Here is a 19,369-nt window from a genome sequence, read left to right on the forward strand (position 1 = left end):
GTGTCATGCAAAGTGTTTTTAAGTGAAACTTATAAGGAACAGATCTAAAAGTTCAAAAGGGTGAGAATCAAGTGTTAGCATCAAAGGATAGTGTTTTAAAAATATATATGCTGATTCCGAGCTGTGGCTCTACAGTATAGAAAATCCAGTCTTTTGAGAGACTGGGAGGATAAGATTCACACCAAATGAGTGAGATTTTAGGTCTTTTAGTGGCATACAATTTATGGATATGTAGTGAGGTTTGCTATCACAAACAAGAACAAACACTGGGAAAGTCACTAGACCCTTGGCTACCTACCCAATATCTGATTTTCACCATGCATAATTAGAATGTATATGAAGAGCATCCTTATTCCACTTGAATATTAAGGGGGATCCAAGTGTCATACATACATAACTGAAACCATGGGATCAATAAAGCAAGTCACAGACTGCTCAGACACTGAAGAGGGTGAAGGACTGTTCGACCTGGCCCTCTCTGCAGGGTCAACCTCAAACCTTTTGCCTTCACCTCTCCTACATTTCTGATTTTTCTTTTAGGCATTAGGACTCTGTGAGCTATATTTCTGCTATCCATTGCTTGTGCACTCTCCCTAAAACAAGGTAAAACAAAACTGGCATACACCTGATTGGCACATTTAATTTACCTATAAGTTCCAAATTTATGGTAAAACATGATACTCAAACCCTATAAATACAATGCCACTAGTGGGCGTGAGGTACTCATTGTGCCACCAGCTAAAGTAGGACTTTAAAACTTGTATCAGGCCTGCCACGGCAGACTGCAGCGCAGCTTTAAACTGACACTTTGACCTGGCAAAATAAGCCTCTTCCTAGGCCTAAACCCTGCTTTTTAAAACATATAGGTTTCCCCTAATGTTGTATTATAGCAGGTGCCTTTTTGCTGCAGAGGTCGCTAAAGTTACTGAGGGTGATTTCTGTGCCCGTCGCTTCATCCGATAAAATTCTTCAAAAGGTCTTTGTGTCATGCAAAGTGTTTTTAAGTGAAACTTATAAGGAACAGATCTAAAAGTTCAAAAGGGTGAGAATCAAGTGTTAGCATCAAAGGATAGTGTTTTAAAAATATATATGCTGATTCCGAGCTGTGGCTCTACAGTATAGAAAATCCAGTCTTTTGAGAGACTGGGAGGATAAGATTCACACCAAATGAGTGAGATTTTAGGTCTTTTAGTGGCATACAATTTATGGATATGTAGTGAGGTTTGCTATCACAAACAAGAACAAACACTGGGAAAGTCACTAGACCCTTGGCTACCTACCCAATATCTGATTTTCACCATGCATAATTAGAATGTATATGAAGAGCATCCTTATTCCACTTGAATATTAAGGGGGATCCAAGTGTCATACATACATAACTGAAACCATGGGATCAATAAAGCAAGTCACAGACTGCTCAGACACTGAAGAGGGTGAAGGACTGTTCGACCTGGCCCTCTCTGCAGGGTCAACCTCAAACCTTTTGCCTTCACCTCTCCTACATTTCTGATTTTTCTTTTAGGCATTAGGACTCTGTGAGCTATATTTCTGCTATCCATTGCTTGTGCACTCTCCCTAAAACAAGGTAAAACAAAACTGGCATACACCTGATTGGCACATTTAATTTACCTATAAGTTCCAAATTTATGGTAAAACATGATACTCAAACCCTATAAATACAATGCCACTAGTGGGCGTGAGGTACTCATTGTGCCACCAGCTAAAGTAGGACTTTAAAACTTGTATCAGGCCTGCCACGGCAGACTGCAGCGCAGCTTTAAACTGACACTTTGACCTGGCAAAATAAGCCTCTTCCTAGGCCTAAACCCTGCTTTTTAATACATATAGGTTTCCCCTAATGTTGTATTATAGCAGGTGCCTTTTTGCTGCAGAGGTCGCTAAAGTTACTGAGGGTGATTTCTGTGCCCGTCGCTTCATCCGATAAAATTCTTCAAAAGGTCTTTGTGTCATGCAAAGTGTTTTTAAGTGAAACTTATAAGGAACAGATCTAAAAGTTCAAAAGGGTGAGAATCAAGCGTTAGCATCAAAGGTTAGTGTTTTAAAAATATATATATGCTGATTCCCAGCTCTGGCACTACATTATAGAAAATCTAGCCTTTTGGGAAGGGTGCACTGTATTTAAAAAGTAGGGCATGTGGCTTCAAGCTTTAAATTTCCTGGTAGTAAAAAAACTCTAAATCCAGTAATCACTCTGTATGGACTATTTCTCCCATTGTATAACATTGGATTCCATCATTATATTTAATAAGTACTAATTTGTGACTGGAAGAAGGTAGAAATGTTCAGTTTGGACTAACATAAATTTCAATTTAAAATCCTCTTTAATGGTAAAGTCAGATTTAAAGTCTCAATTCTGAAGATGCCACATTTAGAAACCTGGCTTTTTCTAGCCCTGACCATTTGGTCCATGATGCCAGTGTCCTGGGTCACATGACTATGAAAGGCTTTGCTTTTAGGGGTTGTGTATTTCTGCCTAACATTAAGATAAGGGGGGCTGGGTGTAGGCAGGATGAGCCATCCTGTCCAGAGGGCTAAAGTTGGAGCTGTTCCCTGCTCTTTTACACTTCAAAGGGGTTGCTTCCAGCAGACACAAAGGAACCTGACACCAGCTTTTAGTCACCCCACGTCTTTTTGGAGTCTTGGCAGGGATTAGAAAGAAATTTCCAGAACCAGATGTGGAGATAGGCCAGGATGTCCCCCGGCTTCAAAGGCTTGCACCAGATATAAATATTGGGGTTTCGGAACACCTCTGAGGTACAGCCCTGGAGCTCTGGAAGACTTCTGTCAGGACTTGGGTTCAGCGCGCTCTCGCACCATGGCGCGGTCTCAGCAACGAACCCTTTAAAGGTTGCCACGATCTCCATGATGCGATGTGCGTCTGCCCAGCTTTTCTATGCTGCAGATCGCGCCGTTCGCACCCTCTTTGTGGCAAGTTCCATCTGCCTTGAGGCCATAGTAAGTGGTGGTTGCATTGCCCCCCAGCCTAGGACTACAACTCCCAGCAGCCCCACATTGCAATCATCTTTGGGTGTGGTTTGGGTGTGGTCAGGCTATATAAGCCAGCCCCACCCCTGTTCCAGTGCTTGCTATTCTGGAACCTCCTAGGGTAAGAGCTTTTAATCTCTCCCTTCTGTCATCCGGAGAAAGGATTCTCTTTCAGCGAGTGGACGGACTCGCACTGGTAAGAGTGTTCCGACGGGGGCTTCCCCCGCCGGCTTTGTGAAATCTTGCTACTTTGTATCCGCTTCTCCTGGATTTTCGGAGACTAGCGGAGCTCTGGTTATCATAGCGACTGGATTCTTTCAGTCGGCATTTTTCCCTTGGTAACGCGTTTTGCTGAGGGGAAGAGACAATTACCTTTTGGCACAGTTCAGATGAATACTGTCTCTATGTGAATAATAATAATCTTATGTGCGAGTTACTGTTATGTTGTTTTTCTAATGTTTGCGTGTTTATTAAGAAGCAGTATTATTGCTGAACGTGCATTGAGAAAGACATTTCTTATCATTGTGTGATGATCATGCTTATCGACATTGCTGACTGAAAAAACTGCTATTACTTCTTTAGTTAGTGGTGTTCCTTTCGAGCTTCTAACATATGCTCTTGATAGGCTTTTGGTGACTGTAGCTTACTCTAGTGGTTTTGGCCTGAGTGCCATCATTAGATCCTTGAATCTCCTTTCGGACCTCTGTTTTCTGTTTTCATATGTCATTACTTTTGAGCATATGATAATGTAGTGATATTTTGTGCTTAAGAATTTCTCTTTCAGATCTCCCTCCTGGCTGTTCCCTTCCTTTCCTTCCCCCCGCTTGGCCTCTCCAATCCTCAGCGCCATTGTGGCAACTGAGTTGGTGCTGCCTGGAGGAGGGCCCCTTGATTAGCAACGCGCAGATCCAGAGGAACTGGGTCTTGACAACTTCAGAAGGACTGCATGGACCCATAGAGGACAGCCTTGCTGGTACAAGAGGACTGCCTTGCAGCTTGAAGGCCTGCTCTGCTGCTTGAAGGAGCACTGGACCATCTCATGAACTCAGGACCACCAGAAGTGATTCCAACAGCTAGCTGGCTGGCCCCTGTGTGAGCTACAAGGACAAAACAAGCTCCAGAGTCCTAGAACCCTGCACCACGCCTCTGTTGGAATGAGTCCTAAACCCCCAACTGGACTCTTGGAAGAGGTGTTAGAGGTGCTGCTCCTGCCTAACCTTAAAACTTGTGATTAAGAAGATTTTCTGCCTAACAGAGCCCTGGGAACTAGCATAAGACCAGGACATACCTGCCTGCTGATCTGCCCAAAGAGCATCGCAGGTGGGCCTGACTTTATGGTAGCTCATGCTACATTATTGTCCGCAGTACCAAACCCTCTTCAGCAGAATCTCTCAGCGAAGGTATCTGGCCTTGTGGAGCCCTTGTCAGCTACAGCCTGCAGCTGCATCCCTGTGGAGATTTTCAACTTCCAAAAAACTGATAAAAGTTAAAAAATAAAAATCTTCACTGCGACTATGTCTAGCAGCTCCCTGACAATGACGCATCCTGCCAGACAGGTCTGCTGCCTTGCCCCACTGAACCCTACCTTCTCAGGAACTATTTTTCAAAATGTCTTCAAAGTCGAAAGGTAGCTGAGATCTGGCCCAATCCAGCTTGGTTATTTGACCCATGTGACATTGTGGTCGCCCCTAACTTCGCATCTTGACTCAGTCTTGCACGACCAAATACAAGTACTTTTCACTTTGATCTTTTAGGAGCTATCTGGCACTCATACTTTAAAAATTCATTACTCCGGTTCCATTGATTAGATTTAATACATTTTAGTGTCCTTTAATTCATTAAAACTGACTATTTTTCTAAATTGCTTGAGATTTTTCTTGTGTTGTGTTTTCACTTGATTATTGTTTGTTTAATGCAAAAAATACTTAACCCATTGCCTCTAAGGTAAGCCTGACTACTGTTGTGGCAAGTTACCTAAGGGTTAAGCTGGGGTTAATTTAGTGACTTTTGTGGGTCACCCTGAAAAGGATTGTGGTGGTTGCTTGGGTAGGGCTCCCCTCCACCCATAACCAAGTACAGTACAAGAACTCATGGGAAGGTCACAAGACTGACCTCAGGAAGTAAAAATGTGTGTGTGGGACAGTTTTCTGTCGATAGACAGGAAGGATGAGAACTAAGATTGTTGTTAAGCTAACCTATATCTTGCTGGTGTCAAGGGTCATTGAAAGGTTCAATAAATCTTGGACTATCAGCCATCCCTATAAAATACAGCTATTAGTAGAAACATAGAACAATGCAAGAGCTGAGTTAGCATTCCATGTGCAAATCTAATATTAACAATTTAAGAATGCCTTTAAAACTGGAAAAGTCATGTTTTACAAAATACATGCATATGACAATAGTAGGAGGGCTGAGCCACACAACACCTTTGCCTTACACCCAATAAGGGTCATCAGCGGTGCAGGTGAAGATTCTACTAGGTGATTCTCCCCAATGGGCTGCGGCAGCTGAGTGCTTCCTGCTATCGCCATCAGCCACTGGTCTTGGGCAAGACTGCATCTGCCAACCAGGATGCCTACACAGAACATGGTAATGGTGTCTGCTTGTTTTCTTCCTTGTGAAAGTCATATGTCCATATCTCACCAGGGGAGCAGCTCACAAAGGAAAATAAACAAGATAACCCAATTTTCCAGTTCTACATAGATATCAATCTTTGCATTTCCTGGCAACAAGCAGAAGATGATTGAACAAAAATGGAAAATAGCATAATTTCTTCACAGAACTATATCACAGCACACTGGTGTGGAAAATGAGAAATGTAACATCATTATAGCACCTGCAGAGTTTCAATATAGTGGAAGGTTTGACTGCACAGTACACTATAAGATGTAAGACAAACAAGTGTAAATATATTAAATGTAACAATTTTAACATAATAGCATCTTGCTTTAAAATGTGGGAAGCAGAACTTTATTAGAGAATCTAATGATTAACAGAGAACACTTAGTGGTATTCCCTCCTGATATTAACCTGATCTTCAGCAGCTGTTGCACTGAGAAAAAAAAGCTGCCCTAAGTTTCTATTGTGCCAAAAAGAACAAGGACTACAAAAGGCAAAACTGAAATGTTTTTTTGCAGGGATTAGCAAATTTGTGCTTCTGAGAGTGGGTGAATGAGAAGTATTCAATGGGTGAATGTTAAATAAATGAGTACATGAACGGAAAAATGTAAGTGTGAATGGGTGTTTGGGTGAGGGAGTTCATGGATGAAAGGCTGTATGTGCAGGGATGGATAAATGTGGACTGGATGGGTAAATGAGTGAGTGCTTGGTGGATAGGTCCATGAACTCAATCCCTCGCACATTCATTCTTCCAACCACTGACTCAATAACGCACTCACCTAGCAATAAACCCGGACACAGAAACTTGACAATCACTGAAGGATTTTTACTTATAAATCACACCTACTGGCTTTGTCATTTTTCGTTCAGTATGCATACACAGATCAAGTGGCACAATATTTGAATATACAATATATCATACGGTTATCAAGAGCTACACAACATAATTATAGATTAGAATAGTACTTCAGAATGTATTCAAGTCTCATCTATGACAACATGAAACACACAACCCCCAATTTTCGGTATAAAACACTATACACAAATAGCAGTTATGATGCATATAATTTCATATGGTTTGGTCACTGTTACATTCACCCTACAATTTCTTAATAAAACTGCACAACTATTATGTTTTTCTGGCGAATTTATAAATAAAATGATATTTCTTAGAGCATTAACAGACCTTTCATTGACACACCACCTACAGAACTCATCCTTCACCCTGTCAGGGATGTTGACCTTTACTGTCAGGATCTTCAGATTTTCCCCACGGTTAATGGCCAGAATCTGAGTGCAAAAATAAATGATACAGACAGATGACACACAAAATACCAAAAGATAAAGCTAGTTAGTGAGCATTTCTATGAACTCTTACATGACATTTTGCAACAACTCCTGGTGGTGGTTATTAACAGAAGCACCTTAACCTGGAACATAAAAACCTAAATTTACACTGATCCTTTATATTTGACCCAACTATATGTCAACACCCAATAAGAGGTTCGTTTTTCATTAGAATATAATTGCGTTTTGCAGAAATCATATTTGCATATTTATCTACCCAGGGATATGCCGAATTTCAACAAAACTGTAACAGTGATGAGATAGCAAGATACAGACTTAAGCAAAGTGTGCATGAATAACAAAAGCATCTTGTGTAGCAAACAGCAGCAGACTGATGTTCTTAGAAAAACAGAGGTAAAGTAAAACAAGCATAATCACTTCAATGACTTACAATTCCAGCACTAAGACAGAATTAATGTGCACCTGAAGTTTTTAACTAGTCGAAATGGCTAAGGACAACGTCCCAGATAGAGTACAAATGTCCTGACAACACAATCGGCTAGGACTACTAAGTTTTCTAACTTTCATATATGGTTGGGATTACTTTTGTGTCAGATAACTGTCGATGACCAAACGGTAGTCAAACATTTTGTTGAATATTGTTGAATAGGTTGACACCAAAGGAGTCAATGAATTTAGTGAATGGGATCAGATGCTAAACAACAATACTGAAAGCAGAGCAGATGCATCTGGGACCTCCCAAGCGACTTTAAAGCAAAACGAAGAATGTTTACCATATTTACCAGTTAAAAACTGATAGGATAACCTAAGCACTAGCTAAAGTGAACTGACGAACAAAAGTGGACTAGTCCTCAAGCAGTATGACTCAGCTGTCGAATACTGAGAGAGGAGGGTCCTTAAGTACTCACTGTGGACAAGCCACAGGAATAGATTTAGAATAAAGAAGACATTTAACTCTTTAAAAAAAAAAAACACAAAAGGAACACTCTTCCATACACTTACATATACTTTCAACACCACACATACAATATTGGCAAACACCCACAACACAATGACTTTATATGTGTTCACCATATTAGTATGATCTACTTCCACCGGAGAATAACTTCCCTGTGCACTGTCAATTAGGACAATGGGAAAATTACATACATGTGGCCGAACAAACCCACTAACATCCCTACAATGAAAAATCGAGTCTGAGTGAGTTTCAAGAGAGATGTTTTTCAGGCAATTTATATTTTAATTGTGCTGCGCAAAAGGATTTTAGGAATCGGTGCCATCAGAGATCAATATTAAATTGGTTTGCTTGCGACTTTTTCAGTTAATTCAGAATCTGGAATACATTCTTGAGCAGTGCTAAGGACAAAAACCTAGTGTTTGGTAATCTCTCATATTCCAAACAAATTTGCAACAGGCCTTTAAATACATTTAAAAGTCAAATGTAGCATTCGTGCCACAATTCTGCTTTAACACCTTTACTAAAAATCTTTTGCCACTTGCCTCTGCTAGCTGAGGGCTAAACCCATTTGGGAAGAGTTTGTTAGTGATTTTTATTCATTTCAGTGGGTTACCGACACTGATGCATATAGCCAGGAAAATTATCAAACAAAAAGAGTAAAGGGCATGACACAAATGACTTAAGCCTTGGCGCATTCTAATAGCAATGACTGTTATTCTATTATGGATTTCGTAGAGATCAAACGGACAATGGTACTGGATCACCGTGCCTAGAGGTGTAGTGGATAACTATTAAAACCTAAAGGTTTCCAGCATGTCAGCAAACATACAATAACAGATACACACAAAAGTTTCCTTGAAATATTAAAACTTTTCCTGGAATATACAAAAAAAATAGCTGTTATAACCTGCTCAAGCTTTAGCGCCGCACATGTTGCTTCCTGCATTTTAAATGCCCTAAGCACTGTCACAACAGAGCATCCTGTGCCAATCACAGACTTTAATTCAATCACTAGCTAAGTCAGACATGTCACATATGTTAAATACAATGGCTTAAAATGACTGCAGGATACAGTACCAATGTATATTCCTCAGCTTCCTTGAGCGAGTGACATACTAGGACTGACATATCACGGAATAACAAGACCGATAATAAAAATCGTAAGTGAAATATTATAGCACTGGGTACAGTGGCTGACAAAACAAATGGTTTACTACATTTCATACTCGAATTCTAAAAAGACATTTGAACAAATCAAAGTCGCTCCGATTCACCTGGTCTAGTCTTTAATAAATCTTTCAGTTACCATCTCTACAAACTGGAATTTAAATGACATTTAAGGGCAAATGACTGTTTTACAGTGTTGATTCATGTCATATCGCACTATAAAGAAAGTGTTTGTGTTTAGCATTCTTGCACTGTTCAAAACAATACACATAGGATTTTCTGATGCCCATCAATCTGTCTTTTACAGGACATTACAGGCCTGAAGAAGCATTTTTTTTGCAAAAAATGAAATATAATGTGATGAATTTATTCGTTTCAAGATTATGGTCTCTAATAATATATAAAAATAAATTTCTGAGCAGGCAAATAAAGTGAGAGGGCAGCATCTGACAAACGACTCCAACTAAAATATACTAAAGGCAGCAGAAGAAAATTAAATCCACTGGACACAAAATTAAAAGAAAATGCTAGACAGCAGAGAAGAAAACTATATATTAAAAACTAAGGAACCATTGATAAATATGCAGAAGTTGAGCTCTCCATTAGTAAATGGGATTCCTACCAAAATTAAGCGACATGTGAAACAACAAATGAATAATTACAAAACAGCGGTGACATAAACAGTGGTCTCATTATTCCTGGTAGGAACATGGTCTGACTATACGTAGAAGTTAATGATGGGTATTTGCAGGTTGCCAAAGGCGGAATATTTGTCTATCACAATTAATCTTTGGGGGGTTATAGGTGAACGGGTCTAGGTGGTAGACAAATTATTTCTCTTCAGTAATTCTTTTTCTGTGGCTAATCCATCTAACCACAGAGGCTTCATCTTTTGAATGCCCTCAAGTGGCAGAATGTATCTGGAAACTTTTGAGGATTTTCTCCTGCATGCTGACAGACGGTTCCATCTGACTTCAAAGGAACCTCGGCCCGCTTATGGACGTGATGAGATTGACTCGTACATAGGAGTCACCGCTGTACACTGATGTCAGTTAACCACAAAGTATTCAGTGGACATAATATAAAATGAGACCTTATTTAAACCTAGAACCAAAGAACGATGAAGACAAGACAAGACAAGCCTGCATGCGCCCGTGCCCAGCGCCAGGACCACTATTTCTTCCATCCCGTGAAGATACACTGCCGCTGACCTCCGAGCCCTGGATCCTGGACGCACCAACAACCATTGCTGCTGCATACCACCAGAGTATTGTTTTCCTGCTGACACGGCCGCCTCACCTTCAGCACTAAAGCAACCAAAGACACCAGCAACACCGCAAATGTGGCCGCACCCAGCACATGAACCAAGAACACCACGACACAGTTCAACGCAAGTTCACTAGTTAAACACACCACTGAGGTCTGGGACACAATCTTCTCCCTCACTCCCGAGGTCATCTTCTTCACAGAAATCTAGCTTAACCCTGCTTCCACACCACACATCGCCACCACCATCCCCAAAGGTTATGAGATAACACACTGGGACCAAACCAATAAGCACAGAGGTGGAATCACCATTATCTACAGGAACACCATCCGTAACATGATATCCCCTACCAGTAATGGAACATCTCAACCTCCAACTCCACACAGACAGAAAAGGCACGATCAGAGGCCCCCTTGCCTACAGACCACCAGGACCACACCCCAGCTTCTGCAAAACCATCCCAGAACTCATCGCTTTGCAAGCAATCAACTCCGAGCACTACATATTTCTAGGGGAATTCAACTTCCACCTCAATGAACCCAGGGACACCAACTACATCGACCTCGAGGAAGGCTTGAGCAATGTTGGCCTCAGGCAGCTCGTCACTGGCCCTACCAACATCGCACGACAAACACTCGACCTCATCTTCCCCTCCAGCAACAGAGTCAGGTACATTCACACTACACCACTCACCTGGTTGACCGCCACAGCGTACACTTCACCATCTCAGGTCCCATCTACCCAGGCACTGTGCCTCCCAGATCCACGCAAAGAAACTGGAAAAGGTACCTGAAGACCAGTGGAACGACACTCTCTGCTCCCAGCCTCTACACAATGCTGAAGAAGCAACAAAGAGCTTCTCCCAGAGGATCACAGAATGCGCTGATGCCATCGTTCCTGCCAAGACAGCCAAGGCCAAAGAACAAAGCAAAAGAGCAAGCTGGTTCACCGAGGAACTGCACTCTACAAAATCTAACTGCTGACAACTTGAAAGGAACTGGCTCATCAGCAAAAAGACAGAAGACCAAACCACCTTCAGGACCGCTCTCAACTGGTACCAACACCTCCTGAAAGAAACCAAGAAGAATGCACGCATCAAAGCCAGCGTAAACCACAGTAAAAAACTCTTTGCCATCATGAAGGAGTTCACCAATCCTGCAGCCACCGAGAATGGCTTCACTCCCTCCCACGAACTGTGCAACAACTTTGCAGACTTGTTTCACAACAAGATCTCAGCCATCTGCAAAAACTTTGAAAGCCAACCCTCCGCCACAGACAGCATCAACAAGCTCACAAACACAAACCCTAAACACCTTCTCACCCACTGGGAACTCCTCACCAAGCAAGACACTATCTCCGTCATGAAGTCCATGTAATCAGGAGCACCCACAGGTCCTTGCCCCCACCATGTCTTCAACCTTGGAAGCAAGACAATTAGCAATGAGCTCAGGAAGGTCCTGAATACCTCCATAACTGCGGCCTCCTTCCTGGAGGACTGGAAACATGCTCAAGTGAGGGCCCTTATGAAAAAAACATTCACCAACCCAGCCAAATTGAAGAAATACCGGCCCGTCTCTGTGCTATTCTATCCAGCCAAAGTCCTAGAGAAAGCGATCAACCAGCAATTCACCCAACACCTAGAAGACCACAAACTCCCGGACCCTTCCCAGTCCGGATTTCGAGCTAACCGCAGCACTGCTTGCAGCCACAGATGTCATCCTCCTGGATCTTGGGATACAGCTGTTCTCATTTTCCTGGACCTGTCGACCATGTTTGACACTGGCTCTCACCAAATCCTCATCAACAGACTCCACCACATCAGGGTTCAAGGAAACACCCTCTAAAGGTTTGCCTCGCACCTCACCGGCAGAACTCAAAGGATCTATCTGCCACCGCACACCTCAAAGCGCAAGAAGATCATCTGTGGAGTCCCCCCCCAAGGATCGTCCCTCAGCGCTACCCTCAACACCCACATGACCCCCCTGGCCGTCGCCGTCGGATCTCATGGACTGAACATAATTTCTTAGGCCAAAGATACACAGCTCATGCTCCACCACAAAAGCTAACTTCCACAGATGCATGATAAAAGTAGCGGACTGGATGAAGGACAGCTGTCTCACATTCAACACAGAAACAACAGAAGTCCTCATCTTGGGGAACAACACCTCGCCATGGACTGGCACATTGTGGCCCACAGAGCTCGGCACACACCAAACTTTCCCCCTACCCCAACAGACCACACCTGCAACCTCAACATCATCCTAGATAGCAAGCTATTCATTAAGAAACAAGTTGAGGCAGTCTTATCTGCCTGCTTCCACACCCTTTGCATGCTCCGCAAGATCTTCAGGTGGCTTCCAGCAAACACCAGAAGGACCATCACGCAGGCCCTCATCACCAGCAGACTGGATTATGAAAACACGCTCAACGTAGGAATCACTGCAAGCCTCCTGAAGAGACTACTGACAATACAGAACTCAGGGGCAAGATTCATACTCGACCTTCCCAGAAGGACCCACATCACACCCCATCTCAAGAAACTACACAGGCTCTCTATTCAGAAGAGATGCCAGTTCAGGATGCTGACCCACACCTTCTACAAGGCCCTGCACAACGAAGGACCAGCATACATCAACAAACGCCTGACCTTCCTACAACTGACCAGACACCTCCGAGCAGCTTCCTTCTTCCTCACAGACACCCCACGGATCCGTCGAGCCAACAGTGGAGGATGCTCCTTCTTGCAACTGGCTGCCATGGGTTGGAACAACCTCCCCCTGCATCTCAGGACTGCACTGTCCCTCCAGCGATTCAGAAGAGAACTAAAGACCTGGATGTTCCAACGATCTTACCTCCACCTAGCAGCATACAGCTCCAGGGCCTTAAGACCCCCACAGGTAATTTGCTGTGCTCTATAAATGATTGACTGATGATGAAGAAGGGAAGTGAAAAATCTACAGTTAGAGTATTCACCAGAAAGAGTGTTACAGAAGGTGAAGAATCTTGAACTTCTGATGGATACTTCTAACAGCAAATTCTTAACATTATGAATAGATAACAAAATGGTAATTCCCAAAACGTTAACTCAGAAATCTTACTGGATTAACAATTTAAAGACTATTGCATTACGAAGTACTTTTGAAGTAGGGTAAACACTCTGCATGTATATGTGCTTTAAATTAAGTGACTCTATAACATTCAACACTATAGTTAACACAGGTTTAGCACTAACTATTGCAGCAGTGTAATATGTATACAAGCGTAGAACTCATATTCTATCTGATAAATAAAAAGGATACTGAACAGTTACCGCCATATAGTTGTTAAGACACATCCAAAGATCTTGGATCACAGTGATTCAGGAGAACGGTTTGTTAGCATCACAAAACACATGTTCAACTCAATAGAAATTGTTCAGCAAAACAGTACTCAGAATCACAACATTGCACTTGTAGGAAAGTCTATGTCCTTTTAGATTCAGGCTGGTGATTTCATAGATGAAAGCTGCAGAATGTGAGGATACTCCAAACCACTGGAAACACTGACCCAACAATGACCATTGAAAATGTGACCAGATGAGAAGCAAAGCTCTCCATGGTAAGCATCTTACTATAGTAAAGATTCAAAGATGGCTGACACCAACTAATTGACATTTGTGTTCCACGGAGTTTCAAAAACCCACCTTGAGTTGGTCACCATCTATGACTGTGAAAGTGTGCAAGTCTTTTTATTCATAACTTTCTTCTTACTGGTTGGAGGCATAGAATGCTATTGTTGCTAACTTTGATAGTGAGGTTAAGTCGGGAGAACCTCATCAATTTATACACACTGAGAAGGCATACTGTTCAGGAAACAGATGCAATTTCATCACTTAGACTCAATAGCCATCGTGCCCCATCTATCTTGATTGGCCTAAGTAACGTACCCACTTTGGGAATCACAGCGGACGAGACACAATGTGTTAATGTTCCTGACACAAGTGGGAACTTCCAATACAAATGAATCAGAGCCAAATAAGGTCTCTAGGTGCTAAAAGTGCTGGTGCAAAGACAGAGGCACTGCCAGAGAACCCTCCAAAACCACTGTTTATGTCTTACTGATCTCACAGTGAGGCAATGGCTGTAATCTAGCCAGACTCTGCACCAGATCCCAAGTTGGCATCAGGGTTGGATCGCGTTTCTGTGTCTCTGAAGCAGGGACCTTCAGTGGCTGGTTCCAGACAGACATGGCCTCATGCAAGGGAGCAGAGGCAGGGCCTGAAGCTGCCAGTGGAGGCCTTAAGGGGTCCGTCCATGCAAGGGAAAGCCCTGCTGGTAGAAGTCAGGCTGGGGCCCCAGTGGTTTCTGGAAGTGCTCCCGGGGTACCCAGAATAGTGTTGAAGAGCCGAAGCATTGACTTATTGAAGGCCTTTCCAAGCTGCAGAAGCAATGTGAAGTTTCACTTTCCACACCATGATGGCCTCTGGATACATCAGGGAGCATTTGCTGCATGACTTTGAATCATGCTTGGATCCAAGGCACCAAAGACAGACACCATGAGAGTCTGTGGACGACAACTGCTCCATGCAGGCATAGCTTGAAGCAGAACTCCAGATCTGCATAGAACAGAACAGGAAAAAAGGTACTGATGTCAGCATGCAGCATTAGATCTTCACTACTGGAGGCAGGGTGAGGTCACGGAAAGTCCAGTGGTGCCACTATCGGCACATGGGAGCAATTGCCAGATCCAGGATGGCATATGGGGAAATTCAAAAAGGGAAGAATCAACAGTTCTAAGAATCCATCCGAAAGAACAGTTACTGGAGGAAACCAGTATGTTCAAATTCTTCTGCCATTACTGATCTCTAGGAGCTTGTAAATGGCATCCAAGCACCAAACATAAACATTATGAAGGACAAGAAAATGAACAAACTAAAACAACAAGGTCCTCAGTTGCCTTTTAAAGAACCGTGAGATTATTTTTGCAAAAAACTCTTCAAAATCATTTTAGCACTAGCAGAAAAATCTCTTGCCAAGCTTGCCAAGTGTTTACAGTGTGGAACTTTCAGGAAGAATTTAACAATAGATTTTACTTAGGTTTATATAGGATGATATTCTGTCTACGATGCAGCATGACTGTCATAAATATATATCTATGGGTCAGGGTTAACATTTTTAATGTGATCTTAGCCTTACCTCTGCCAATAAGGGCACGTACACATAATTTTTTGTGTATTGGTGACAATGCCCAAAGAGCAGGTCCTCAACAGCTCCCTTTGCTGCTTGTCAGCTGCCTCCTTCCTACGTGTGCCCCAGCCTTGTCAGCCAGCTTTAAATTACTTTATTTCTTATTTTCTTAGGTCTTGTAGGCTTTATGCCTAGTCTACATCTCAGCCTGTCCTGTGCCTGCTAAGCGCAGCTTTTCCCGTGTCCCGCCACTAGGTTTTCGCCTTCTGTGTCCCCAGCACACCTCCCAGAACCTAGCAGATGGAAGACACAGCACGGGCATGCCACCAGCCTGCTGAAGGCGAGCAAAAGGCAAGCCCATCTGTACCCATCTGTGCACAGCACCAAGAACACTGGCCCTCCGTGCACCCATTGCTACTCCACTGCAGATCTCCGAGCTACGAATGCTGGACACTGAAACAACGGTGGCCTTGCATGTCCTCATTCCACAGGAGGACCGCTCACAGCTGCTGCTTTACCTGCAACATAGGACCACAACACTCTCACTCTGCCAACTGAGACCACCCCAGAACTTCTCTGATGCCTCCTGATCAACACCAGATTCTCTCTGCAAACGCCATTGAAGTCTGGGACACCATCTCCACCCTCGCCTCTAACGTAACCTTCATCACAGAGACTTGGCACACCCCCTCCTCCACTTGAAATCATCACAGCAACGCCTAACAGCAACAAGATGACACACCAGCACCACAGAAACAAACAAGGAGGCATCATTATCATCCACAGAGAACCAATCTGCTACACCACCACCAAAAATGACACCACACCGGAACACCTCAATTTCCAATTCTACACTGACAACATAACATCCATCAAAGGCACCCTCGCTTATAGACCTCCAGGACCACGCATCGGCCTCAGCAACACCATCACAGTCTTTATCGCCCCACTTGCCATTTAGTCCTAGCACTACATCTTCCTTAGGGACCTCAACTTCCACCTGGACAACTCAATAGACACTAATTCCGCCAACCTCCTGGAATGAATGAACAACATCGGCCTCACCCAGCTGGTCACGGACCACACACACAGAGCAGGACACACACTGGACCCTATCTTCATATCCAGTAACAGATTCAAATAGAGCCATGCCACAGAACCCCTTTACACCGACCACTCCATTATCCACTTCACCATCGCAGGCGCAGCACCGCCAAACTCCCCACCCCAACCTCCATAACACCTCCTTCCATAGGTGGAGGACAGGAAGACAGACCCAATGGATTAACACCCTCAACACCACCCAGCCCGACGCCACAGCCATCCTGGAACAAACAGTTCACAACTTCAACACCTGGATCAGCAACACCTCTGACAGTCACCCCCACTGAAACATCCAGAATCCAAAGATCCACCAAACATGCCAGCTGGTACACACCAGAACTCAGTACCGTGAGACACAACTACAAACAACTTGAGAGAAGATAGGGCACCAACAAAGATGCTACAGACAGAGCCACATTCAAGTCAGCCCTGAATGAATACCACCAACGACTTAATGATGTGAAAAAGGACGCCCTTGCAAACCATACTAAGGCAGGTTCCAAACACACAAAGAAACTCTTCTGCATCATCAATAAGTTCTCCTGCCCAACAGCCACCAAGAACACTATCCCCCCTTCACAGGAACTCTGCAACACTATAGCAAATCACTTCCACAACAAGATATCCACCATACCCAGGAACTTCGAGTTACAGCCCATTGACCTCCTCAGGCTCCTCACCCCAAAGGAAGCTTCCCCGCTGAGCAACTCACCATATGGGAACAGCTCACCACACCGAACACCACAGCCATCATAAAGTCCATTTACTCAGGTGCACCCACGGACCTTTGCCTCACTGCCTCTTCGAGTTAGGAAGCAACAAGATCAGCTACCAACTCACCACCATCCTCAACGCATCGATTGACACAGCCACCTTTCCATAATGCATGGAAACAAGCAGAAGTCAGACCTCTCCTCAAAAAATCCTCCACGACTTGAGCAAACTCCAGAACTACTGCCCCATCTCACTGCTCCCTTTCTTGACCAAAGTCCTGGAGAAAGCCATCAACGAGCAGATTACCGAACACCTGGAAAAAAACAACCTGCTAGACACCTCCCAATTCAGTTTCTGCGCAAACCACAGCACCAAGACTGCACTGATCGCCGCTACTGATGACATCGGCAACCTGCTCGACAGGGGAGAATCAGTGGCCTAACTTTCAACACCGTATCCCACCACACACTCATCAAGACACTGCACCTGATTGGGATCAGGGGAGATGCACTCAAGTGGATAGCATCATCCCTCAGAGGATGAACCCAGAGAATCCGCCTCCCTCCTTCACTTCGGAACCCAAGAGCACCATCTGCGGTGTACCTCATGGATCATCCCTCAGCCCCACCTTCATCAATATCTACAAGACGCCTCTAGCCAACATCGCCAGAACCTACGATCTCAACATCATATCCTACGCTGATGATACCAAGCTCATCCTCTCGCTCTAAGACCACTAATATCAACTTCCATAACTGCATGAAGAATGTTGCTGACTGGATGAAGGAAAACTGAAGCTCAACACTGACAATATGAAGTGCTGATCTTTGGAAACCACGCCCCAGACCCACTCCCACACCAAAAGACCATGCCCACAACCTCAGCATCATCCTGGACAGCAAACCCACCATGAAACACAGATCAACATAGTCTTGTCCGCCTGCTTCCACACTCTCCACCTGCTCTGAAGAATCTCAAATGGCTCCCCATTAGCATGAGAAAAACAGTCATGCAAGTCTTAATTACCAGCCAGCTGGACTTCGGCAACACACTGAACTACCACTAAACTCACGAGAAGACTTCAGACAATACAGAACCCAGTGGCTAGATTGATCCTCAACCTGCCCAAAAAGACCCACGTCATCCAACACCTGAGAAACCTCCACTGTCTCCCTGTCCAGAAAAGATGCCAATTCAAGTAACTGATACACTCCTACCAAGCCCTCCACGACCAAGGGCCAGAAAACATGAACCACCACCTGAACTTCCACCAACCATCTAGAAACCTTTGCTTCACCTCCCTTGCCCTTGCAGAGACACTGCACAACCAGTGAAGCCACAGCAGAGGGTGCTCCTTCTCCCTCCTCGCTGCCAAATCCTGGAACGCCGTTCCCCTTCACCTCAGAACATCACCCTCACTGACAGACTTAAAGAAGAGACTCGAGACCTGGCTCCTCGACTAAGCCCAGATACCCAGCACTTTGATAACCTGACAAGTGATAAACTGGGCTTTACAAGCACAGATTGCTTGATTGATTGAATAAACACATCTTCACATAATCCAAAATTATTTGTGTGAGTTGTGCAGGCACACCCAGTGTGCTCTAAACAGTTCGTACTGAGACCAATTTTTAAACAGTGGAGACAATAAGCACAAGCCCTTCGGGACTCCAGGTGTGACAGGTAACAAGTCAGAAGATGCATCATCTGGCATCATTTCATCAGAAATGATGGAAAATGGCCCCAAAATGACATATATATATATGTATATATATGACTGCCACCTGCACAAAGAAATCCAGAACATCACAATCCAGAACATCACAATCCAGGGTGTCCAACACTAAAGGTCTACTCCAGCCAACATGGTACTTAATCTTGTTCAAAACTAATCAATTCACCAAGAAGAGGAGTCTTATTTCCTTTTGATGCACAGAAACCTAATTGAAACTATCCAAATAATATGTGCACATCTGCAGTGGAACAGTTGCTGTTTTCTCTCATTTTTGTTAAGGAAACTGACTTTTCCTAATAGGTTGATGTCAAACAGTACTGCTATGC

General features: G+C 43.7%; 1 protein-coding gene across 2 annotated transcripts in view; it reads right to left on the reverse strand.

The window, feature by feature from the left end:
* SRBD1 (S1 RNA binding domain 1) overlaps positions 1 to 19,369 on the reverse strand; it is a 759,215-nt gene that overhangs the window by 508,026 nt on the left and 231,820 nt on the right. For both annotated transcript variants that reach the window (XM_069234013.1, XM_069234012.1), the window contains exon 11: positions 6,812 to 6,915. In XM_069234013.1, the coding sequence (XP_069090114.1) occupies positions 6,812 to 6,915 (104 nt within the window). The remainder of the gene's footprint in view (positions 1 to 6,811; positions 6,916 to 19,369) is intronic.

The sequence above is a fragment of the Pleurodeles waltl genome, chromosome 5 (assembly GCF_031143425.1).
Source record: "Pleurodeles waltl isolate 20211129_DDA chromosome 5, aPleWal1.hap1.20221129, whole genome shotgun sequence".
NCBI lineage: Eukaryota > Metazoa > Chordata > Amphibia > Caudata > Salamandridae > Pleurodeles > Pleurodeles waltl.